The sequence below is a fragment of the Mastigoproctus giganteus genome, chromosome 6 (genome assembly GCF_048544385.1).
Source record: "Mastigoproctus giganteus isolate SK-2022 chromosome 6, ASM4854438v1, whole genome shotgun sequence".
Taxonomy (NCBI): Eukaryota; Metazoa; Arthropoda; class Arachnida; order Uropygi; family Thelyphonidae; genus Mastigoproctus; species Mastigoproctus giganteus.
The window spans coordinates 16,066,778-16,094,211 of NC_143580.1; the positions used below are offsets into that span (position 1 = coordinate 16,066,778).

General features: G+C 36.9%; 1 protein-coding gene across 1 annotated transcript in view; it reads left to right on the forward strand.

Annotated features, from left to right (window-relative positions):
- The window catches only part of LOC150084006 (vam6/Vps39-like protein), a 101,581-nt gene that overhangs the window by 28,549 nt on the left and 45,598 nt on the right, over window positions 1–27,434 (forward strand). The window contains exons 10-12 of the mRNA XM_090375698.1: window positions 2,315–2,401; window positions 8,910–8,983; window positions 13,291–13,389. Of these exons, the coding sequence (XP_090231824.1) occupies window positions 2,315–2,401; window positions 8,910–8,983; window positions 13,291–13,389 (260 nt within the window). The remainder of the gene's footprint in view (window positions 1–2,314; window positions 2,402–8,909; window positions 8,984–13,290; window positions 13,390–27,434) is intronic.

The following is a 27,434-nucleotide window of genomic DNA, read 5'->3' on the forward strand; positions in this document are numbered from 1 at the left end:
TTCCACATCCCCTCGGTTTTTTTTTTAAACTATCTTGAGTTTGATGTTACCAATTGCAGTAGTACCATGCATTTATCAATGTTAAGCCTCAGTTGCCATTTTTCAGCCCCTCTGCCTAGTTAATAGATCTTGAAATTAACACCCCTGATTTAATGAATTAACTACCTTGATTTTTTCTAAGAAAAATCACTACATCAATGGATAAGTTATGAACCTAAACCAGTGTGCTATTAGTACATTATTTTTATATTTTAATGGTGCACTATAAACTTCTGAACTTAAGTCATTTTAGCCATACCAGTAATGTCAATTTTAAAAAGATAAAAGCACCAAGTAATTTTATAGTATGCAACTTTAAGCCATTCCCTGGTGTTCTGCTAAGATAAAATATGTAAAAATTTCACCTTAGTTTCACACACTTACAGTATACAGTTTTCGTGAAACCACTTCAAGCTGTAAACTATGAGTATAGGTATTCTTTTTGAAATGGTTCTTGAAATTAGATTATTCTAAGAAACAAAAGTGTAGTAGTAGTGGCATGTGATGCAAGAAAGCAAGTGTATGAGCTTATGCAGCATCAGCCAAAAAAAAATCGCACCATTCCCTCCAAATGCCTGTCCAGTTCCTCCTTAAATTTATTTAACCTATCAACTTCCACAATGACAGATGGAAGTTTGTTCCAACAATTAACCACCCGCTGGCTAAAGGCATATTTCTGCACATCTATTCTACATCTGTCTTTTCTTAATTTGAATTTATGCTCCCTTAGGTTCGTAATCTGAACAAGTGGAAGGATCCCATCAGAATTCAGCGTGCTCAACCCATTCAAGGCCTTATACACCTCAATCAGATCACTGCCACTGAAATTTACAGAACTTAAGCCTCTCTTGGTAAGTGGATCCCTTCATTCCCCTCACCAATCTTGTTGCCCTTCTCTGTACACGCTCAAGCAAATCTACATCCTTCCTAAAATGAGGCCTCTAGACCTGTACGCAGTACTCAAGGTGTGGCCTGACCATCCCTTATACAGAGAGACAATCATCTCCTTTTCCCTGGTAGCAAAATTCCTATATATATCATTGACAAAACTCCATGACCTGCCCTGGCAGCCTGTCTGCATTGCTCAGAAAACTTCATATCTGACTGCACAATTACGCCCAGGTCTTTTTCATTTTCTTCCACCTTAAGTGTAGTACCACATAGTTGGTACTTTTCTCTGGGGTTACTTCTACCCATATGCAGTACTTTGCATTTGTCAAGGTTAAACTTCAGTTGCCACTTCTTAGCCCATCGGCCCAAATTATATAGATCCTGTTGCAGTAGCACACTGCCATTACTGTCATTAACAACCCTGCCAACCTTTGTATCATCTGCAAACTTTGACACTAAGTCTGATATACCTTCATCAATATCATTGATAAATATACAAAACAACAGGGGACCCAACACCGAACCCTGTGGGACTCCACTAATAACATTAGTCCACGAAGAGCAGCACCCATTAATTACCACCCTCTGTCTTCTCCCACTCAACCATCCTTTTATCCATTGTAGCAACTTACCCTTAATACTATTCTGCTCCAATTTGTACAATAGTATTTGATGCCCAACAGTGTCAGAAGCTTTCCTGAAATCCAAATATATATCAAAATTATTTTTGATATCATATCATAGCAGAGAAGCAACAGAGAATAGTACGCATTTAACATTCAACTTTTTCTTTAGATGTATTAGCAGGTATTGAATCAGTTTGCTAAGTTTTCTTGCATTTATTTTTAGTGTAACCAATCAGTTGATAATTATTGTGATTTTTAATTTGACTTTTAGGACTAATTTTGTTTTTAATTTGACTTTTAGGACTAATTTTGTTTTTAATTTGACTTTTAGGTTTATTCTGTTGTTGTTGTTATTTGGTTTTTAGGAGCATTAGCAACTAAGGCCATATTGCTCCGGGGATATGCGGTGGTCATTTCCTCAACCTTTCTGCAGCCTCCGTATTTGGTGGGTCACGGGCTCGAACCCCGGTCTAATCAAGAAGCGTGTGCTATGCACTGCTGCTCCTGCCCACCTGACTACGGAGGCGCCGGTTTATTCTGTATAACAGTTGATTAAAGAATGATTTTATAATAATTCCACGAGAGATTGTCCATATATTTAGCACCTGAATTGTTTCTCGATTGCCTTACCTTTGCCAACTTAACTTCTGTTTTTCATTTTTCTTATTTTAAACAGTTAGCTTTTAACAATTTACTTTAAATTTGTTTCAAAAACAAATTTTGTTGTAAAATTTTTTTTGTTTTGTTTTTTTATCTAGCTTTAGAATTGCTAAAGGAGCATGCTTTAAAACCTGATTCACCTTTAAAGGGAAATGAAAAAACAGTAGTGTACTTGCAACATTTAGGTAAGTACTCATTATTAGTTAATATATAAATATATTTGAATGTTTTACTTGAAAGAATTGTTCTCTAAATTTAAATAAAAAGGCTTAAAAAGGTGTGATGCCTAGAAAAGTATAGTTAATTACTAAATAATTTCTAATTAGCAAAACTACTAAATTGTAATAAAATTGATAAACTGCTAAACATCACAGTACATTGTATGTATATAAATAAGTTAGGCAAACGTGTGTTACGGAAATAAAATTGTCTCATTTGGAAAGTGCTGGTTATTTATGGAATGGCACTAGGACAATTCAAAATAGAAATCTTATAATATGAGAGTTGAATGCTTACAAAAAGACTGTTCCCTTTCTAGTGCAAATGTTTGTGTGCTTAGCTTATTCATAAAGAACTGTTTTAAGTATCATGATTTTTGGTGTTTTAAAACTTAAATAGCCCTCAGAGTAATATTTTCTAAACCTACTTTTGTAAATATTTGTAATTTGTTAATAATTTTTATCAAGAAGATTGTATTGTGAACATATAAATACACATTCTCAAGAAGTTTTAAGAGAAGTAAAGTGTACAAAAATTAATGATAAGATATCAGTTGATTAATATAGTATAGCAAAAGAATATGAGGAATATTATTGGGAAATTTTCTCTGAAATTGAAAAACAAAATGCCTTTTTTTTTTTTTTTTTTTTTATGATGGCTATTTGGTCTGTCTGGAAATTGCTGCATTTCCACCAAGAAAGTAAAGTTTGTCACCATTGCACAATATACAAACAGACCTTTGGAATGCATAATTTGCAGCCATGATATATACGATTCTGTGCCATATGCATTGGGTAGGTTTGCCACAGCATTCATTAATTGTGTGCATGTTTTAGCTTCATAACCTGTGAGAAGTAATAAATTATTGGATTTTTTTTTTTAAATGTAAAGATATCAACAGCAGAAATTCATCCAACTGTATATGTTTCCAAAATAATTGTGATGGACTGGTGTAGACAGTTCTCTGAGAGTTGACCACCAGCATTGCCTTTCAAGCTTGAATCTCTCTCCTCCTGCATTTTTTCTATCTTTTGACCTCCAGGAAAAGTACTGAAAAAATGCCAATCAAATTCTAAAGTGCAGCAGGTTATATGTGATTGCTTTCGTCAATAACAGACTTGCTGTCTAACGAACCCCAAGCTGAAATCAGAAATGTGAATTACAAATGACTCTTCACTTTATTAATTAAACAATGCAGTAGGGTCTTTATTTAGAAACATAGCTAACATCCAAAGATGTTTTATAGCAGAAAAATGAAACCATGTATTATCTTTTATGACAAATGGGCCTGGTATACTTGGGGTCCATGGTTAAAAAGAATACAATGATATAAACCAGTAAAACGTATTTAATAGATAACACAATAAAAATACAATAGAAGCTTTCGAGACCGTCGCGTCTCTTTATCAACTAATTTGACTAATTTTTTAATACAACGGATATAGCCGTGCGTGCAGTGAGGCGCGTTATTCATTCAAGCTGGTTTCCTATTGTTGTCACACTGACATGCGCTGTTTTACTCCATCGCTTGTCGAGTTGTAAAATGGTTGTCTCTGGGATGGGGTGCAATCTCATGCCTTTGCAGCAGTTTATGGCCTTCGGATTGTTCAATATGGCAAGTAACTCTAGCCATAGGCGATGGCGAAAGTGTTATGAGTGGTCTACTATTTCGATCTCAATCCCAAACATGACTGCGAAATAGTAGACCACTCACGACACTTTCGCCTATGTACTCAAGGCATGGCCTGACCATTGCCTTATACAGAGGGATAATCACCTCCTTTTCCCTGCTAGCAAAATTCCTATATATCATTGACAAAACCCCCATGACCTGCCCTGGCAGCCTGTCTGAATTGCTCAGAAAACTTCATATCTGCCTGCACAATTACTCCCAGGTCTTTTTAATTTTCTACCACCTTAAGTGTAGTACCACACAGTTGGTACGTTTCTCTGGGGTTACTTCTACCCATATGCAGTACTTTGCATTATTAGAGACTTCGGTATACTGTAAACCTATGTGGTGCAGACAATTTACAAACTACAGATCTGGCCATGCACCCAGTCATCTCAACAGCACTGCCTGCACTCTATTCTCCAGGGCTTGGAGCCATTCCAGCACTGATGCAATTAGGCAGCGAGATCTCTTATGTGAAGGCAGACCTAACCAAATGTGGCTATCCAACCCACATGCTAGACAGGTGCCTATTACAAGCACAGGAACTCGCAGCCCACCCAAGACACCCCCGAACCAGGACAATACACCAACAGCCTACATTCTATACTATCCAGGCGTGTCAGGACGGATCTCAAGAATCCTCAGAGATTACCGCATCAAATGCGTACAGTTACCCTGCAGAAACCTATGTTCTCTTATCTCCAATGTGAAGGCCCCTGTCACACCTCTCTTACGCAGCAATGTAATATATCGCATCACCTGTGGAGACTGTGACAGCTGCTATATCGGTGAGACATCAAGACATCTTCAAGATCGCCTTATGGAGCATGAAAGAGCAATCTGCCTTGCTGAGACGGACCAGTCCACAGTCGCGGAGCATTTTTGGGCTACCCACCACGATCTCAATCCCAAATGTGACTGCAAAATAGTAGACCACTCACGACACTTTCGCCACTGCATATGGCTAGAGTCACTTGCCATATTGAACAATCCAAAGGCTATAAACCGCTGCAAAGGCAGGAGATTGCACCCCATCCTAGAGACAACCATTTTACAATTCGACAAGCAGTGGAGTAAAACAGCGCATGTCCGTGGGACAACAGTAGGAAACCAGCTTGAATAAATAACACGCCTCGCTGCATGCGTGGCTATAACCGTTGTATTCAAAAATTTAGTCAAATTAGTTGATAAAGAGACGCGACGGTCTCGAAAGCTTCTATTGTATTTTATTGTGTTATCTATTAAATACATTTTACTGGTTTATATCATTGTATTCTTTTTAACCATATATTATCTTAATATTACATTAAATCCTACCATGAAGTTTGTGCAAGCCCTTTATTTTTTAGTAATTGGATAATTCATATTACATATTTTTGCCAGTTTTTTTTTCTGATCATTTAAAACAAAGCATATTTAAGCATTGTATTTAAAAAAAAAACTGAAGAATACTTTTACTGTATCAAATGAAAACTTTCAAATGCAATACTTTCAGGATTGATTCAGGACTTGCAAACAATGAAAAAGCTTCATATAAACTTGTCCAATTCTCAATGGCTGCAGACCCGTGGCTTTAGTAGAGGCGACTCCGTAGCCAGGTGGGTAGGAGCACCAGTGCATAGCACACGCTTCTTGATTAGACCAGGGTTCGAGCCTGTGACCACCAAATATGGAGGATGCGGAAAGGTCAGGGAATTACCACCGCACATCCCCGGAGCAATATGGCCTTAGTTGCTAATGCTCCTAAAAACCAAATAACAACAACAGCTTTAGTAGATTTGAATTTTAAAAATTGGCTGTGGAGTTTTTAAAAAAAAATAAGCATATGCATAGATATGTGTGAAAAAACATATTGCTAGGTATGTGTCTGCTTATTTGTATTTATTAATATATTATTTTTGTTATTTTTTACTATTGAAAATTGCATAGCCACCTTTTAAATTTCAAACAGCCACAGCTCTATAGCCATTCAGAATCAGATATGTGTGAATACAAATTGTTTTTGGGGTCCTGAAAGTATGGCCCACACACGAGACATTTTTGGCTATTCTTCCAAAAGTAATTATGGATGTCACAATTAGTAGTGTATAAAGTACAATGACAAATAAACAAATCGGAATGCAGCAATTCTGCAACTATTGTTTTCTTCCAGCAAGATGGGTCTTAGTGTTCACTGTTTTAATTTATTTTTGTTTCAAATGTTGTCATTATATTTGCATCTACTTGGCATACTTATTCTGCTAATTTATTGTTAATTTAAATATTTTAATTTACATTATGCTATGGTAACATATAGTTGGAAATTCTTTGCAGCCACAAAATTCTGCAAAAAAAAAGTTCTTTCTGTACATTTTCCCTTTACTTGAAGAAATTAAGAAATTTTTTACAATTTCAATGTTTGTGTGATTTAGAAATTTTGGATTTGGAACGTTTGTATATTCTTTCAACATTGTATAGTCATATGAGGAAGTTTGGAATTATCAGTTATTAACTGCAGAACACACTACACTGAACCCACATATCTAATAAATTTATTTCTTGTAGAAAAGAATCTACTACTCATTTTCATCCAAGACCCAGGTTTCTAATCAAGAACACATCTCCCTAATCATGACTTTAAAAGAACTATTTCCTTCACTATTTACATTAAGGGATAACTACAAATTAACACACACTGTGGTAGTACAGTTATCAGAATGTCTGATCGTTGATAGGAGTAATGCATGTGATCAGTGGCCTGTAGATGTTCTGGAACATGATGCCATTAATAAAGTTAATAATTATAGTGTAACAGTGTATTGATTGGTAGTTTATTAATCAGCTTATTAATCAGTCCAAACTAGAGTTCGAACAGGCTAAGAGTAGAAAACTTGCTTCTTGCCCTGATGGTAGCCGAGCATTCTGGTCTCTTGCCAAAGCTATTGGACGCAACTTTTGCCCATCTCTGCTCCCACCTCTGTCCAAACCAGATGGTTCTGTTGTCACTTCAGCCAAGGATAAAGCTGACCTGCTAGCATCCCATTTTTCTTCCAGCTCATGTATTAATGATCTTGGTAAAACACCTCCCACCATTCCCAACACGCTCCATTCAATGCCTCCTGTGGTCTTCCGTCAAAAGGATATTAGAAGGATTTTGATGAATCTTGATGCTAAGAAAGCTCCAGGTCCCGATGGTATTTCTCCACTTGTTCTCAAAACCTGTGCTCCTGAACTTACTCCTATTCTTTGCCGCCTTTTTTCACTTTCTTATTCCAAAGGTGTTTTTCCTTCTGCTTGGAAATTTGCTCATATCCAGCCAGTTCCTAAAAAGGGTGACAAATCCCTCCCATCCAATTATCGTCCCATTGCAATTACTTCTACTCTTTCTAAAGTAATGGAGAAATCAATTAACCTCCAACTCTTAAAGCACCTAGAAACCTTCCATATGATCAACGATCGCCAGTATGGATTCCGTCAGTGTCGATCCACTGGTGATATTCTGGCTTATGTTACCCATTTATGGACTAATTCAATGGAAAGGTTCGGTGAAACACAAGTAGTTGCTCTTGACATCTCAAAGGCTTTTGATCGTGTTTGGCATAAAGGTCTTCTAAACAAGCTTCCATCTTATGGTTTGCCAACTGTTTTTAGTAATTGGTTATCCAGTTTTCTCACTGATCGCTCACTGAGGGTGACGGTAGATGGCTCTCTGTCTTCTAACTTTTCCACTAATGCCGGTGTCCCCCAAGGTTCAGTTCTTTCCCCCACTCTTTTTCTCTTGTATATTAATGACCTTCTTCCATTGACTGGAAATCCTATCCATAGTTTTGCCGATGATAGCACATTGCATTCAACTTTCCATTTTGAGAAACCTTGTCCTGCTCAATCAGCTTTAACTTCTCGAAAATCTGCTACCAATTCCTTAAATGTCGATCTTCAGGTAATTCTCCAGTGGGGCAAAGACAACTTAGTTAATTTCAACCCTTCTAAAACTCAGTCTTGTCTTATATCTCGCAAAAAGGATTCTTCTACTCCTATGCTTATGTTTAGTGACACTCCGATTTCTAGGCAAAATGATATATCTCTTTTGGGGATTACCCTGACTTCTAATCTCTCTTGGCACAAGCACATTACAAATATTGCTTCCTCTGTATCTAAAAAACTTGGTTTTCTCTTTCGCTCTCGGCGTTATTTTTCTTCCAAACAGCTGCTCACTCTGTATAAATCGCAAATCCGCCCTGCCATGGAATATTGTTCCCACATCTGGGGTGGTGCCCCCAAAACCTCTCTCAGGCTTCTTGATTCCATTCAGAAGAGGGCAGTTAGGTTAATTAATGATTCATCTCTAACAGAGTTTCTCCACTCGCTTTCTCATAGACGTACTGTTTCTGCTGCATGCCTCTTCTACAGAGTAGAAAACTTCCTCATTTATTCATTCAACTGCCATTTTCTGGAACAACCTTCCTTCATATGTATTTCCTGAAAATTACAATCTACAGAAGTTCAAGTCCAATGTCAACAAATATCTTCTTTCGTCTTCTCAACCTCCAACCCAAGCACGGTACTAAGTACTATAGGTTCTAATACCTCTCGTGTTTGGGGTTCACATAAAAAAAAAAAAAAAAGTTACCTTTTAAAAAAAACATCTAGTCACAATATCTGAATACATTTTTAGGGGAATGTGTGAATGTTTACAAATAATTTTTGAAGAATTTTTTGTTACATGATATCATTAAATGAGTATTGCTGAATATTTTTTTTTTAAAAAGAAATTATATGTATTAATTTCCATTAAGTCTGTTTAAATATTTTCATTTCAGGCAGAGATAATTTGAATCTTATATTAGAATTTGCTGAATGGGTTTTAAAAGAAAATTCTGATGATGGTTTAAAAGTAAGAAAGATTTTGTTATGCTTATTATGCTCTTTCTTTTTATTTACATTGTTGCATTTACAGGATTTAAATAGAATAAAATATCAGCATGAACACTTAATCTTTCTTGAAAAGGACCCAAACTGCTTGTTGAAATATAACTATAGAGTGCCTAACATGAAGTTCATATTAAAATCTAAAATAATTTGAGCACATTTTTTCTGTTACAGCATTAAAACCATTAAAACCTGATTGTTAAGTGGTTAATGGTTATGAATTTAAAGTGCTTACAGTAGTTTTGAGTAAAAGCCTGAAAACTACAGTAGATTTCAAGCCTTTATTCAAAAGCATATTTAATAATTTTTGTTTAATTGGTATGTCTGATGGTTTTTAGTGCAAAAGCCCATGATTGAAATGCATGAAAGAAATGCTAAGTATATGATTTAAGTGAGTTAATGTGAGAGGCAGACTTTTGAAATGACGTTGGGAATTGAATTCCATTAAGTTTTAATGGATATTCACTTGTTTGGAATTAATTTATTAGTATTGACAATCTATAATTGTCAGTTTATTATGAAGAAAACTATTCTGTGTTAAAGATATTTTCCTAACTTTAAGTGAACTTTGAATGAGAAAATTGGGAGGACTTCCTTATATGTTTCTCTTTTCCCACATTTAGAAGATAAGTGTCTTCTAAGCACAGCCATACTCCAGACTCTGTGTGTAACCTCACATCTCTCTTCATTCTCTGGTATGTACTCTTGAATTTTCTCATTCAAAATTCAAAAAAAAATTTTAGCCTATATCTAACTTGCATAATGTTTTTTTGTCTTTGTGTGTATATTTCTTCAAAGAATAAAATTAAGTCTTTCTCCATGTCAGTTATGATATGCTTTTATGTCATCCTGAATGACCTTAGCACATTTGCTAAAAAAACAGGGTTTAGGTAAAAGATGTGAGTTTAAAGTAGAATGAGGAATTTCATTCCTAAGAAAATTATTTTAGTGATGTCCTTGAAGAAGTTTTAAAATTAGGATATTTAAAACAATAGTCTATCCCCCCCCAAAAAAGAGGAATAGAAATAGCATCTCACCCCATTCAGCATTTTTATTATAATACCTAACAATGCTACATATTATAATAAATATTTTGTTCCCACAGGCAGTCCAGCTGATGCTAGACTGCTTGTGGGAACAAAAGCCGACAATGAGCAATTAGTGCAAAGGACCTTGAAATAGTATTTGCAGTTCTGATGGCACTTCCAAACATTAGTTTTATACTCAGTTACTCTTCAAGGTTCAGTTCCATGGAAGGCTATATCATCCTTATAGATATTTTTAGTCTTCCTTTCAAATGCAATTTATATTTGAATTTTACAAACAGTTGGTCACATCACCCTTGATGCCATTTGTTGACTGCCATTATCCTCATCTCAGTGTAATGTTTGCTTTTTTCATTTTTCTTTGCTTCTTATTGTCAAACCTTTTAATCAACAGTTCACTCATTTTCATTGTAATCCTTTCATGTAAGCATTTCAAACTCTAATTCTGGAACAATGCTAAGCCTAATAGATCATGATATGATATCTTGATATAACCTTTCAATGCATCTTAATAACCAAAACCTATTTCATTTTTGCTAATGTTTGTTGTTTTCTCTCCCTTGCAAGTATCTACCAAGTATGAAGCTGTTGAATTACGGTGATGTTTTTCATAGTATTTTATTTACATTTCACCTGGAATGTGGCTAAATAATTTTTAAAAAAATAATACGATTTAAAATTTGCCCTTGGTTAATTACACAAATGGTGTACATACTACCCTAGCATACTACCTTAATATTCGTGTAAATCAACATGAAGCCTCAGTTCGTGCTTCTCGTTCAGCAGCGTCAGAATTAGCCTTTCATGCCATTAACGAAAAACATACTTTTTTATTTAACGAGGCCAAAATACTTAATATTCAATGTAATTATACGCAACTATTAATTGCAGAAACCGTAGAAATTAAATTACATGAGAATTCTGTTAATGTTCGGCGGCCATATTTAATCTCCACTGCGTGGACCTTTACGCGCATGCATGAAGACAATTAATGACTATTTAAGTTTCAGGTTCAACCCTGTTCGGTAATTTTCATTCCTGTGATCACGACATACGGTCGAAAAGCGTTGTCAGCTTCTTTTTAATTGCGTTAAATTGATTTTTAATTGTTTTAAATTGATTTGATTTGTGTTAAATTGGTTTTTAATTATTTAAATATTTATATTTTACTCTAATGTACCGGTAAGTTGTTGATTTTTTTGTTTTTTCCTTTTTAATTTCTGGAGAGTATCATACGGAAGTGTTCTACGTACTATATTGAGGTAAACTCCTCTTATTATTTTACAAATACCCTAGCATAAAAATAAAATTCGGCCATATATTTTGCTTTCTCTCTCTCTCTCTCTCTCTGTCCTGTCCTGTTGTGCGTGCGTGCATGTGTTTCGTGCATTAGCATTAGTAGAGGCACATGATGAAGAAAGCAAGCTTATACAGCATCAGCCAAAAAAAAAACCCTTCCCATTTCACTGATTTATTCATTCCAAATGTTTGTATAGTTCTGCCTTGAATTTATTTAAGCTATCAACTTCCACAACAACTGATGGAAGTTTGTTCCAGCAATCAACTACCCGCTGGCTAAAGGCAAACTTCTGCACTTCTATTCTATGACTGTCTTTCCTCAGTTTGAATCTATGCCCCCTCGGGTTTGTAATCTAAGCAAGAGGAAGAATTCGCTCAGCATTAAGCCTGCTCAATCCATTCAAGACCTTATACAATCAGATCGCCTCGCAGGTGCCTAGTCTCCAGAAGCTGCAATTTGCAGAACTTAAGCCTTTCTTCATAAGAGCACCCCTTTGTTCCCTTCACCAGTCTTGTTGCCCTTCTCTGTACTCGTTCTAGCAACTCTACATCCTTCCTAAAAATCACCTCCTTATCCCTGCTCGCATATCATTCAGAGTGATATGCATAATTAACAAGTTGACTGTTGTCATTTTATTTGCTATTAACATGGCTTTTGTTAAGTATGCATAATCCTAATAATATTATTTTTATATTTGTTATGCAATTGCATTTCTAATTGATTTCTTTTTGTTTTAAACTCCTTTTGCCTTGGAAGTTATAGTTTGAAAATATTTTTTCAATGTATTCCATGTACTTTAAGCTGTATTTGCAAATAAAGAATTATTACTATTTTAATCTGATTGGCTAAGTGAGGGCTGGCTTTAGTATACTGGAAGAACTATTAGTAATGATTTCATTAGAAATGCAACTGAATAACATGAAATAATGCTATTATTGGGATAATACTATTATTGTATGAGTCTTTGGAATAAATTGTTCACATACATAATATGTATGTGAACAATTTGTGTTTGATCATCAGCGATAGAAGATGCTTCATTATCTCTGCTGGTTGGATTAGTATATAGCTGGGAAAGAGAGAGAGAGTGTGTGTTTGTTTTCAACATTAAACCTAATGTAGTATAGGTACTGAAATATATAGGTACTACATTATATAGGTACTGAAAAATTAATGAAAAATCTACACTGTATTAACCTTGAAACAATCTGATATTAAAGATCAAACCCATTATAGTTTCTAGACAAAACTTAGAAACTATTTTAATAATACTAATTAATATAGAATTAAACACTTAAGATGTGAATTGACAAAAGTGTTAGTTTATCATGAACTAAATAAAAGATTATTTCCTTATACCCTGTACATCGAGTATACTAAATAAATCACTTAATTGAAGTGTCTGAGCTCTCTTCTGTAATTCTGTTTCTTTCATTTTGATATCTCCAATGCTTCCCCAAGTCAATAAGAAATGGACAAACTAAATATGGCCTACCTTGATAGAATCTAAACATCAATATTTTAATAATAGTGCACAAAGTTTCACTGGAGAAAATGCACTCTGGCATATCAGTGTGGAGATCAGACAAAAACTTAAATATGATTCAGAGGAAGGAAGGATAATGTTATAAAATCACTTGAATTCTCAGTTGACTTTACTTCTCGGCTAGCATTGTGAATCATATTCCCTTTCTCTAAAGTATATTTAAGATTTGTTTTCTGCTCTCCATGTTTAATTTTATCATCATAAGGGCTACGTTACACAGTTTAGTGAAATATTGGTTTAATACTGTAGATACATTTAAGTTACCAAGTAAAATGACTTCGCTATTAGTGGAAATATTTCAGGAAAGAATATTCTTCGATGGAAGATTAATGGCTCCTTTCATAGTTATAGCAGATTATAGATTTAAATTTTTTTCCCAGATATTTACTGAAGACATACCTGAAATTCAGGAACTTCCAAGAGCAAGAGTAAAAGAATTCCTAAAAGAAAAATGTCCTGATCTGTTAATACCTTATTTAGTGAGTATCGAAAAAAGCATAAATAAATAATATATATATATTGAAATTTTGTAATATTATTTATTAAATAGAAATTATCCTTCCAATTTTTTTTTATTTCTCTCCCGCCCCATGCTACCTAAAATAAATAAATAAAATAAAGTATAGACTCTGCAACATGCATTCTGTATTCTCTAAAAATTATTAGCCACACCCTATAACTTAGCAAAGCATTGTTAGTTACTTTTGCGGAGCCATTATTGTTGATTCATTGTCTGTGTCACATGTCCGTCTGTAGGGACAACAGTAAAGATTCCCTTAAAATCAAGAAGCAGTATGTAAAAAAAACCAAAGGGTTCTCATCTAGTAAAACTATACTCAGTTTTACCACAAAACTTTAAAATATGACATTTGATGACATCTTTTTTTACTTTACCTATTTATTCTTTACTTACTGCTTGATTTTAACCACTGAATGAAGTATTTTACAATTCACTGAGGGGGGGGGGGGGTTAGGAGCATTAGCAACTAAGGCCATATTGCTCCAGGATATGCGGTGGTCATTCCTTGACCTTTCCGCATCCTCCGTATTTGGTGGTGACGGGCTCGAACCCCGGTCTAATCAAGAAGCGTGTGCTACGCACAGCTACTCCTTCCCACCTGGCTACGGAGGCGCCTTATCCTTTAGTGTAGTGGTATTTACCTACCCAGACAACTTGAGAAGTGATAGAATCCTTCTCTGAATGAAAGAAAAAACTTCTTTCTTGGGAGATGGATTGAGTCTTCATAGTTCACTACCAAGACAACTTATGACAGAGGTTAGGCCTTTATATAAGAAATTTTTCCAAGATTGAAATCTCTGCATTTAACTGGGAAAAGGCAAAAGTTCTCACACAACAAAACTTTAATTATTACTTGTGTTTGCAATAACCTTAAAAAACGTTCTGGGATGAATTTAATTGATGATTGAATGGGCCCTATTATCCAGTTGGAGTGGAGAGGATGTTGTAGAATGGCACTTACAGACTGGATATACCTTATGATGGTGATTTCTATACAATATATTAGTGATGGCCAACTGGTGGCATGTAGGCCACTTGCAGTTTGTTACATTCTTTTGCACATCCTGCAGAATGCTAAACTATGCCCAAATCTTTTCTTTCTTCCTTGGAATTTTACTTGTATGAAGATATTACCACTTGAAATTTTGGAAATTAAAAGAAATATTTCCTAGCATAAGCATAGTAGCAGTAATGATTAATAATTTCTACAGCATTTTTATACTAGACATTCAAGAAATCATTAGGCAGAGTGCTACGTTAACATGAAGCTGGAAAACAGCCTCTGTTACCCCTTCTCTCAATAGCCTGCATTGTATATATTGACCTTAAAATTTTCATTATCCCCTGATAAACCACACATGCAGTCTTCTGAAATGAAATGATGCAGATCAGAATTCTGTTCTACTCTTTATATTGCTCAACAAAAGCTTATTGGCTTTTGTTGAGCAATATAAAGTATCATAATGTGATACTCATCACAAGATATATCCAGAATTGTTTTAACCAATTGCTCTATTTGTCTCCAGGATTTTGGCATAAGTATCCAAAGCAGTTTATGTGATATGAATATTGGCTTTTAAAAAGCTAAACAGAATAACTGCTAACTTCCTCACCATCTCAAATTACCATTTGAAAGAATCCCATGAAAACAACAAGAATTCTTAAAAGCCTCTTAAATTGGTGCTGTGCTTAATTTCAAGTAGAATAGGTGTGGTTCTCTCTGTGAGCATTCCAAATTTTTCAGCCTTCAGTATGCAGGTTGATCTGGGAGCATATATTTCTGGAGACAATACCAAGTAAAAACCATATGAACTGTTGCACTGTGAAAGTAGGTGATACTAAAAAAAACTGCAAAGAACCAACCCTAATGAAAACTGATTATCGGCACACTTGCTACCCTTTTAACTGACTAGATGTATGCCAGACATTCATAGACTTGTCAATCCTGGCGAAGGATAATAAGGTACTAACAACCAGCAATCAGTGTAAATTTGCCGATACATTAATCACCTAGTCTATTTCAGTAATATTTTCCTGACTAACAAAATTAGATAGTCAGTGACATGAATGCCACCCCTCAAAGGATATTAGCATTAGCAAATGATGCAAGCAAGCTTATATAGCATCAGCCAAAAAAAGAGAAGACTCCTCCATTTCACCTGTTCATCTCCTCCAATAGTTTGTCTAGTTCTTTCTTTAATTTATTTAAGCTATCAACTTTCACAACAACAGAAGGAAGTTTGTTCCAACAGTCAACCACCTGCTGGCTAAAGGCAAACATCCACGTATCTATTCTACAACTATACTTTCTGAATTTGAATATGTGCTCCTCGCGCGCGCGCGCGCGTGTGTGTGTGTGTGTGTGTGTGTGTGTGTGTGTGTGTGTGTGTGTGTGTGTGTGTGTGTGTGTGTGTGTGTGTGTGTGGTTTGAGCAAAGGAAGAATCCCATCAGCATTGAGCTTGCTCAATTCATTCAAAGCCTTAAACACCTCAATCAAGTTACTTTGCAAGTAATCTGATTGAGATGTTTAAGAGTCTCCAGATGTTGCAATTTGCAGGAACTGAAGCCTATCTTGGTAAGAGCACCCCTTCTCATTGCCCTTCTTGTTCCAGCAGCTCGACATCTTTCCTACAATGAGGCTTCCAGATCTGTATGCAGCACTCAAGGTGTGGCCTGACCATTGCCTTATACAATGGAATAATCACATCCTATCCCTGATAGCAAAATCTGTCAGACAAGACTTCTCCTTAACAAACCCATGCCGTGTTTCAACTATAACTGAAGTCTTGTCTAGATGATCCTGCAGTGCTTCTTTGACTACTGTCTCCATTAATTTCCCCAGAACAGAAGTCAAACTAACAGGTCTGTAATTACTCGTGTTACCCTTTGATCCTCCTTTGTGAATTGGAGTCACATTTGCACATCTCCAGTCCATAGGGACCTTCCCCGAATCCAAGAATGCTTTCATAATTATAGCTAAGGGTCTTCCTTTGCTGCTTCCCTTAATAGAATTGGATGGATCCCATTCACCACAGGTGCCTTTCTTATGTTTAATTTCAACAATTTATCTTCCACTTTCCTCACAGTTACTACAAAATCATTTAGCTCACTGTTAGTTTGCTAAATTTCTGGCATTCCTTTCCCTAAAGAATTCCTCAAGTGTAACTATAGATGCAGAATACTCATTCAGTTTGTAAGCAACCTAAGCAGGATAGTCAACAGTCAAACTATCGATATCGAATGGACCGATTTAAATTCATCCCCTTCCTTATAGTGCGTTTACATAGGTAAAGAAGTCTGCTGTTTTTCCTTGCAGCTTTTGCCAAAGATTACAGCCTAGTTTGTATCTACCAAAGGCTTCTGTGTCACTCAATAATTTATATGCATCCTATGCACTTTTCTTCTCTGCCTCGAGTTAGCATTAGCATTAGTAAAGACACATGATACAAGAAAGCAAGCTTATATAGTATCGGCCAAAAAAAAAAAAAAAAAAACCCTACTCATTTCACCCATCCACTCTCTCCAAATGTTTGTCTAGTTCTGCCTTGAATCTGTTTAAGCTATCAACTTCTACAACAACAGATGGAAGATTGTTCCAGCAATCAACCACCTGCTGGCTAAAGGAAAACTTCTGCACATATATTCTACAACTGTCTTACCTCAATTTGAATTTATACTCTCTCAGGCAATTATTCTGAGCAAGAGGAAAAATCCCATCAGCATTCAGCATGCTCAAACCACTCAAGGTTCTATACACTGCAATCAGGTCACCTCGCAGGTGCCTAGTCTCCAGACACTGTAATTTGCAAAACTTAAGCCTTTCATTCTAAGAGCAACCCTTTGTTCCATTCACTAAACTGCTACCCTTCTCTGTACTCGTTCCAGCAGCTCTACATCCTTCTTAAAATGAGGCCTCCAGACCTATATATACAGTACTCAAGGTGTGGCCTAACCATTGCCTTATACAAGGAAATTTTGCATGCTAGAAAAATTCCTGTATATCATGGACAAGACACAATGAGCTACTCTTGCACACTGTCTGCACTGCTCAGAAAACTTCATATCTGCCTGCACAATTACCCCCGTGTCCTTTTCTTTCTTTACCACTGTCAGTGTAGTATACCACACAGTTGATATGTTACTTTGGGCTTACTGCTTCCCATATGCAGTACTTTACATTTGTCAATGTTAAACTTCAGTTGCCACCTCTCAGCCCATCTGCTCAACTTTTCTAGATCCTGTTGCAGCTGCATACTGTCATTAGTATCATTAACAAACCTGCCAACTTTCGTATCATCTGCAAACTTGGACATTAAGCCTGATATACCATCATCAATATCATTAATAAATACAGAAAACAACAATGGACCCTGCGGGGGACTCCACTAATAACATTAGTCCACGATGAGCAGTGTCCATTGATTACCACTCTCTATCTTCTCCCACTCAACCATCCCTTTATAGCAGCAATTTGCCTCCAATGCCACACTGCTCCAATTTGTGTGGCAGTCTTCCATGTGCAACAGCATCAAAAGCCTTTCTCAGATCCAAGTATATGATATCAAAATTATTCTTTGCATTCAGTTCCTTTGTGACCACATCATAGTATCCAATCGATTTAATCCTTAACAAACCCATGATGGCCTAGCTATAACTGAAGTCTTGTCTAGATGATCCTGCAGTGCGTCTTTAACCAGTGCATCCATTAATTTCTCTGGAACAGAAGTTAAACTAATAGGTCTGTAATTACTTGTGTCACCCTTTGATTCTCCTTTGTGAATTGGGGTCACTTTCGTACATCTCCAGTCCATGGACCAATTTAATTCATCCCCTTCCTTATAGTGCATTTACATAGGAAATAATCATGAGAGCTTCCTTGGACCCATGAGTCCAAGGAAACTCTCATAATTATGGCCAAGGGTTTTGCTCACTTCCTTTGCTGCCTCCTTTAATATAACTAGATAGATCCCATCCACCCCAGGTACCTTTCTTATGTTTATCTTCAACAATTTCTCCTCCACTTTGCTCTCAGTTATTACAAAATCATTTAGCTCAATGCCAGAGTTTAATTCACCTCTGGTATTCCCTTCCCTAAATAACTCCTCATGTGTCAATGTAGATGCAAAATACTCATTTGGTTTGTTAGCTACCTGAGCAGGATCATCAACAGTTGAACCATTGATATCAAGTGGACTAATCTGATTCATCCATTTCCTTCAAAGTTTACATAAGTAAAGAACTCTTTGCATCCTTTGCCAAAGATTTCTCATAATCTGCCTAACCTCCTTTGTGACCTGGTTACAAACCAGCTTATATGTATCCCATGCATTTTTCTTCTCTGCCACATGTCTCATTTCCACGTGACGAGGCTGGAAACCTGGGAGAAGAAAAACACTCTCCCGGGGCAAAAAGGAGCAAAGATGGACATAAATAGACATGCCACTTATGGATCTCATGATCCAGATCTCTCAAACAGAGAAGACTTAAATGCAGGAAATGCAAAACAGCAGAAAAAAGAAGGAACAGAAACCCCTGCTCCTCTTTTTTGATACTGCATTCTTTGACTGACAATCCTTTGAGTAAGCTCTCCCCATTCTTAATATAGAAATGTCTTGAGAATGTGGCGAGCCCACCAAAAATGGTTAGAAGATTAAAATCCGGAGACCTAGTGGAGATGAACGAGAATAAACACTCGGAAAAACTATTAAAAATATTGACTTTTGGTGGAATTCCCACAAAGGTTACCCCGCATGCCACCTTAAACTCCTCTAAAGGGGTAATAGCCGAGTGGGATCTCCTTAACGTATCTAAGGAGGAAATCGTTCAGGAATTAGGCGATCAAAATGTAATAAATGCCAAAAGGATAGTCATTAAGAAAGATGGGGTTCTTACTCCTACCCGAACGGTCATTCTTACATTTAAAACACCAATTTTACCAACAACTGTTAAAGCTGGATATTTAAGTTGCAAAATTCGACCTTATATTCCAAACCCAGTCCGGTGTTTTAAATGCCAAAAATTTGGACACTCACAAGCAGTCTGCAGGGGTGTAACCACCTGTGCCTCCTGTGGTTCAAAAGAGCATGTTCACACAGACTGCCCCACTGAAATACAAAGCTGCCCAAACTGTAAGGGGAATCATTCAGCATTTTCAAAGGAGTGCATCCAGTGGCAGACTGAAAAGAATATACAAAAGTACAAAGTGGAACACAAGGTGCCATACCAAGAAGCAAAAAGACATTGTTTAATTTCAAATAAATTGCCATCTTATTCTTCAGTTGTAAAAAAGCAACGATCCATAACGGTACAAACAGATTGTTCAGTTCCGCCAAGCATCTCAATTTCTGATTGGGCCAGGTCAGTCCTCTCTACACTAAAAGAACAGCCTACCCAACAGCAATCAACTCATTCGGTAAACACACCATTGACAATACCACCAGATAAAAATTCTGTACAACAGCCAGTTAATCAAACAAGCTCTGAAAGAAATAATCAAAAAACCAGTACTGATACCATGGACATAGATAGAAATTCACACCGAGATGACCCAATTCTTGAACTTTATGCAGAAGAGGAGGACATGGACGTCACTAGAGCAAATTTCCCAAAAAGGGAAAAAAGACTAGACAGATGCAAACAAACCACATCCCGTAAGCAAGCAGACACACCCGATAATCCTCAATAATGCATAGAATCATTCAATGGAATTGTCGCGGACTCCGAGCTAACTTAGATGATGTTTATGACTTAATTACCGAATATAAGCCTGCTGTTCTTTGTCTACAGGAAACAAACCTGACCCCTAAAATAACGATGAACATAAAACATCATATAATGCTTAGAAAGGATAGGAACGACTCTAATACAGCACATGGAGGTGTAGCATTGCTAGTAAACTCCAGAACTCCTTTCAGACCAGTCCCACTGCAAACAACTTTAGAAGCAATTGCAGCTAGAGTTATGGTTAAGATAGCGGTAATAGTTGTTTCCATATACCTTTCGCCAAACTATTCATACTCTCTATCAGATTTGAATGATTTAGTTACTCAGCTGCCACCACCTGTCTGTATCTTGGGTGACTGGAATGGGCATCACCCCCTATGGGGTTCCTTGCACCTTGATAAGAGAGGTCAGTTAATTGAAAAATTTCTTGAAAGGCACAACTTAACATTATTAAACAATGGGACTCACACGTACGTGCATCTTTCCTCAAGGTCAACTTCTGCAATTGATCTTTCAATATGCTCGCCAAACCTCCTTCCTCTTATTGATTGGACGGTCACTGATAACCTGCGAAATAGTGACCACTTTCCAGTAATATGCGCACTATCAGCTAACTCTCCTCCTCAAACTGAGATAAAAACTGTTTGGAAATTCGACAAAGCTAACTGGAAGAAATATCAGGAGCTGGCACATCTAGATATTCAGACTATTGAGACCCTCACCATTGACTCTGCCGTAACTTACATAACTCAGCAAATGATAGCAGCTGCAGAAACCAGTATACCCAGATCATCCATGAAAACTCGCTCCCACCCAAAAATATGGTGGAATGAAGCCTGTAGCAATGCGAAAAAAGAGAAGAAAAGATACTGGAACTTATTTCGTAAATACCCAACCACAGCTAATCTCATACAGTTCAAGAAAGCTAGAGCTAAATCTCGTCACATACAACGAATAAGCAAAAAAAGAGACATGGTCTAAATATGCCTCCTCTATAAACAGGACCACAAATATCAGAACTGTTTGGACTAAAGTTCGAAGAATTAATGGAAAATATCCACCTATAACCACTCCAATAATATATCTAAAAGGCAAAGAAATCTGCAATCCTGTTGATATTTCTAATACATTAGGTGAAACCTTTGAAAAAATCTCCGCTGTAACCACATTTGAGCCAAGTTTCCAGGCACATAAAATACAAGCAGAAAAATATAATCTCAATTTCAGTACTTCACGACAGCATCCATATAATGTACCCCTTACCATGGCAGAGTTACATAGCGCACTTGCAAGATCCAAAAATAGTGCTGTTGGCCCTGATGGAGTGTACTATGCCATGATATATCACTTGAGTGAAGAATCCCTTTCTGCTCTGCTAAAACTGTATAATAGAATCTTTGGCGAAGACTACTACCCTACCAGTTGGCGTCATTCTATTGTATTAGCTTTCCCAAAACCAGGAAAGGACCATTCAGATCCAGCAAATTACCGACCGATAGCATTAACTAGTTGTATAGGAAAAGCATTAGAAAAAATAATTAATGCCAGATTGACATGGTTCCTAGAGACTGAATGCATTCTAAGTCAAAATCAATATGGATTTTGAAGAACTAGATCAACACTTGACCTTATGGTTAAAGCTGAAGGAAACATCCGAAATGCATTTCTCAGGAACGAACACCTAGTGATGATATGTCTTGACATCGAAAAAGCTTTTGATACAACCTGGCGGTATGGAATTCTTCACGATCTCTATGAATCCGGTATTCGTGGTCATCTTCCAAAATTTATCCAGAACTTTTTGAGCAATAGGACCTTTCAGGTACGATTTCACTCTGCTCTCTCACAAACTTTTGTGCAAGAAGAGGGGGTCCCTCAGGGTTCTGTGCTTAGTGCCACGCTCTTCTCTCTCAGGATTAATTCCATTACAAAATGTATTCCTGACACAGTTGAAACTTATCTGTATTCCGACGATCTGGCAATCTCAAGCCACTCACAAAACATGCGTTTCATTGAAAGGCAGCTTCAAGGTACAATTAACAAGCTTGTTCAGCGGGCCAAAAATGATGGATACAGACTTTCAAAACAAAAAACAACAGCAATTCATTTTTGCCGTAAACGGAATTTACATCCAGATCCCGATTTACATCTTGATTCTCATCCAATTTCTTTTCAACAGAGTATTAGCTTTCTTGGACTAATTCTGGATAGAAAACTTAGTTTCTTAGAGCATATTAAACATATTCGTACAACCTGTCTAAAGAAGCTGAATCTCCTCAGGGCAATTTCCGCTATGTCATGGGGTGCAGATCGGTACATGCTGCTGCACTTATACCGGTCGCTCATAAGATCCAAACTAGACTATGGGTCACCTGCATATGCCTCAGCTAGAGAAAGTGTATTAAAATGGCTCGACCCAGTACATCACAATGCCCTCCGAATTGCACTGGGAGCTTTTCGTACATCGCCAGTTCAGAGTCTCTATACGGAAGCACATGAACCACCCCTATTTCTTTGTCGGCAAGCTCTGTTATTAAGTTATGCAGCAAAAATCAGAAGTTTCCCACATCATCCTATAAAACAGTAGTTATTCACCCCAAAATGGCATAATTTGTACCAAAATAAACCTTTGCAGAATAAACCATGTGGCATTAGATTAGAAAGCATAACTATGTGCAGGGAACTAAATATGAATGACATAATTCTAGATATTAGCATGGCTATGCCACCATGGCAAATACCCTTGGCCAATGTTGACCAACATTTCCAACAATGGGGAAAGAATGCACTTCCAAATTTCAGTATTCAGCAGATCCATGCAACTCACTCTTTTCAGTTCTCTAGTTTTACCCAAATTTACACTGATGGTTCCAAGACAGATAGTAAAGTTGGAGCAGCTGCAGTTCTACCAAACAATACAATATCCCAGCAGCTCCCTTTGGAGTACAGTATTTACTGCAGAACTGTATGCTATCCTGATGGCTCTAGACAATGTAAAACAGTCATTATATCCTCAAACTATTATCTACACCGATTCCTTAAGTGCTGTATCTGCTCTTCAGTGTAAATTTCCTTCCAGTCATCCATTTCTACAACAAATTCAAACCAAGTTAGTGCAGCTTCTTGCAAACAGGCAAAAATTAATTTTCTGTTGGATACCTGGGCACTCTGGAATCAGAGGAAACGAACAAACGGATCTTGCAGCCAAGAACGCCAGTCACGTAAAATCAGACATGCAGATACCTTACACAGATTTAAAACGCATCATACATATCAACGTTAGAAAAAAATGGCTATCCATTTGGCAGGGAGAAAAAAGCAATAAGCTTTTTCAGATTAAAAACGATCACAAGAAGTGGCTATCAAGCCTAAGAGGCAATAGAAAGGAAGAAGTAGTACTTGCTAGAATTCAAATAGGACATACTCACCTAACTCATAGTTATTTACTCACTCAGGATGACCCTCCACTCTGCATCATCAACATCATCAGCCATTTTCAATCCACTGCAGGATGAAGGCCTCTCCAGCAACTTTCCAGTTCCTTCTGTTTTGAGCACTGGCCATCCATTTACTACTCAAAAACTCATGAATTTCATCTATCCATCTCTGCCTTTGTCTTCCAGGTTTTCTTCTAGCTCCTCTTGGATACCATTCTGCTATTTTCTTAGTCCATCTGTCATCATGTCTTCGAGCTATGTGTCCTGCCCAAGACCATTTTAGTTCTTTAGTTTTGATAAGAATGTCCTTTACTTGAGTTTGCTGCCTAATCCATGTGTTTCTCTTCTTATCTAACAGTCTGATTCCCAATATAATTCGTTCCATTCTTCGCTGTGTAGTTCTTAGCTTCTCTTCCATTCTTTTGGTGAGTGCCCAAGTTTCACTTCCATAAGTCATGGTGGGGAGTATACATTGATTCATTATTTTACGTATCAGACAAACTGAGATATTGCTCTTCAGTATGTGACTATATTTCCTGAATGCTATCCATCCAAAATATATACTTCTCTTGACTTCCAGCCATTTATCATTATTACAGCTAATAACTTGTCCCAGATAAGTATATGACTCCACCTTTTCAATTACGGCTCCTTCAATCATATTTCCCTTTCCGTGGCATACTTGTTCATCATTACTTATGTTTTAGCCATATTCATCTTTAGTCCAAAATCCTTACTAACTGTGCATAACTGATTAAGATTTTCCTCTAATTCTTTGGGATCGTGGCTTATGACCACAATGTCATCTGCAAATCGTAAATGGTTTAGGTACTCTCCGTTCACATTGACTCCTTTCTGCGACCAGTCTAATCTTCTGAAAGCTTCCTGAAGGGCAGCAATAAACAGCTTCGGAGATATTGTGTCTCCTTGTCGAACTCCTTTCTCGATTTTAAATTTGCTACTGTCTTTGTCTAGTCTAATAAAGGATGTAGCACTCATATATTTTCTTCAAAATCATAATATATGGAGTGTCTATGCCTTGTCTTTCCAGTGCCCGAAACATTGCCTTATGCTGTATGGAGTCAAATGCGTTTTCATAATCCACAAATGCCAGGCATAATGGTGTTTTATATTCATTTGCTTTCTCCATTAGCTGTGATATTACGTGAAGGTGATCCATAGTTGAGAATCCTGTCCTAAAGCCAGCTTGCTCTTTTGGTTGATTCTCATCAAGTATTCTTTCTAATCTGTTAGTAATGACCCTTGTGAACAACTTGTAGATATGGGATAACAAGCTAATTGGTCTATAATTTCCAATTTCTGATTTATCTCCTTTCTTATGCAGCAAAACTATGATTGCATTATTCCACTGCTTAGGCATCACACCTTTTCTAATGCACTTTGTGAAGAGCCTTGCCAGTTTTTGTGTTATGTCTCTTCCTCCCAATTTTAACAACTCTACAGTAACTTCATCTTCCCCTGGGGCTTTCCGATTCTTCATTTTCTTCAATGCATGTTCTACCTCATCAGGAAGAATATCGGGTATGTCGTATGTGTTGCTACTTTGCAATCCATGTTCCCCACTGCTGGTATCATTCCCTCGCTCCTTGTATAATTCTCTATAGTAGTCTTCTGCTATTTGAATTATGCCTTCTCTGCTGTTTATAAGTACACCATCGCTATTCTTCAGTTTCAGTATCATTTGTCTTTCTGTATTACTGCTCATGGCTGCTGATTTAAATCCTTTGTTTTCCCTTAATGCTTGTTCTACTTTTCTTGTGTTAAATCTTCTTGTGTCCTCTCTGAGTCTCTTTCTAATGGCTTTGCATAACTCAGTATACTCAATTTTCTCCCTGTCAGTGTTTTTCTTGCTCTTCATTTGTCGTCTTTGGTTCATCATGACAAGTGTTTCTTGACTAATTTTTTCTTTTTTGGATTTCTGTTTCCCTATAGGTTTCTTAGGCTTTATCACTTTCAGAAAGTTGTAATATTCCTTGTCGATATCTTGGTCCTGAGCAGTCTGCAGAAGCTCAAACGTGTTCTTAAGTTCCAGTACATACTGCTTTTTCTCCTCCTCTGTTATTTCAAAGACCTTTGTATTATTTACTCGAGTCAGTTTTTTCCTTTCCTACATCTATATCAAGTGTACATCTTACCATTCTGTGATCACTTCCAACATTTACCTTATTCAGGACGGTAACATCATTCACAATATATCTTCTGTTAGTGAGGATGAAGTCGGTTTCATTAGTTGTTAATCCATTTGGACTCTTCCATGTCCACTTTCTGTTCGCCCTTTTCTTGAAAAAAAGTGTTCATTACTGACAGTCCTTGAGATTCTGCAAATTCCACAAGTCTTTCACCTCTTTTATTTCTTTCACCAATTCCAAAATTTCCTATAGTTCCTCTTTCTGCGCTGTTTTGCCTTTTTCCAACCTTAGCATTGAAGTCCCCCATAATAATAGTGTAGTGGGTTTTCTGCTCATCTAGAAGACTCTCAATTTCAGTGTACATTTCTTCAACCTCTTCATCATCATGGCTTGATGTTGGTGCATAAATCATTATAATCTTTAGCTTATACCTCTTAGAAATCTTGAATATTAGTCTTGACACCCTTGGTGATGTACTTTTGAATTCCAAAATGTTGTTTTTTATATCTTTATGGACCAGAAAGCCAACTCCACCTTCACTATTTCCATTGGTGTACAGCAGATTTCCACTTGATAAACTTATAAGTGATTCATTTCTTCTTCTTGTTTCAGCCAAACCGATGATATTCCAATTCACATTTTCTAATTCCTTTTCCAGCTCTAATATCCTGTCTTCACCGATGAGTGATCGTACGTTATAACAGGCCAAGTTCAATTTCCGTGCATGGCAGCCTCGTCGTACCCAGAGATTCTTAGCACCCTCTGCTTCCACTCTGATCCTCTCGTTGCCGTAAGAGGGAGAGTGAAAAGCTGCTGGGGACTGAGGGCCATTTGTATTGTTGTGCTCTCATTGCTGGATGGTTTGGTCTTTTCCTCTTCACGCTGACCAGGCGTCTTGAAGAGAACCACTCTACATGTTCGTTGCCACCTAAGTGACGTAACAGGGCTTACCATTGAGAAGGTGTGCATGAGTGGATTTTAGGGAGGCAGGCCAACCGGACTTCTCCTAAATCTTCTGTAATAGAGAGATATTGGATCCATCAGTGTTTTAGGCTGAGTGTCTGATAACACACAGGGTACCTGTTCCCCTCTAAGCCCCTACTCTGCAGCAACTGTCAAACTCAGCTCACAGTAAACCACTTGATCATTGAATGCCCATTATATCTGAGAGAACGAAAAACAGCTTTCTCTTCACATCTGTATTCTTCTAATAAACTTACCTTACAACAGATTCTCGGAGACAGACAAGATATTAATGATGTTTTTACCTTCCTCAAATTGATAAACAAATATCACCTGATCTGAATCCTTTTATTTAATATAACAATCATGTCTCAAATAAGATTGAAATAGGTGCATTATGGCCTTAGTAGCCCTTGCACCAATAAATCCAACAAACAACAACAACAACATGTCTCATTAGTTCATCTGGCATCCATTTTGGCCTAAACCTTGAACGATATTTCTTAGTTGGTATGAAAAGCCTAGTAGCTTCCAAGATTAATTCTTTGAATGCTTCCCATTTTGAATTTGCTGTTGGTAACATCATCAGTTAGTTCCACTGTATAGAATTTAAATACTGTCTCAGACCACCATAGTCACCTTTACAAAAGCAAAAACCCTTCCCTTTACCTCTGATGGTAGTTACCTCTTTGAGTAAATCCCACTTCGAGCACTGTGATGACTGCCATCT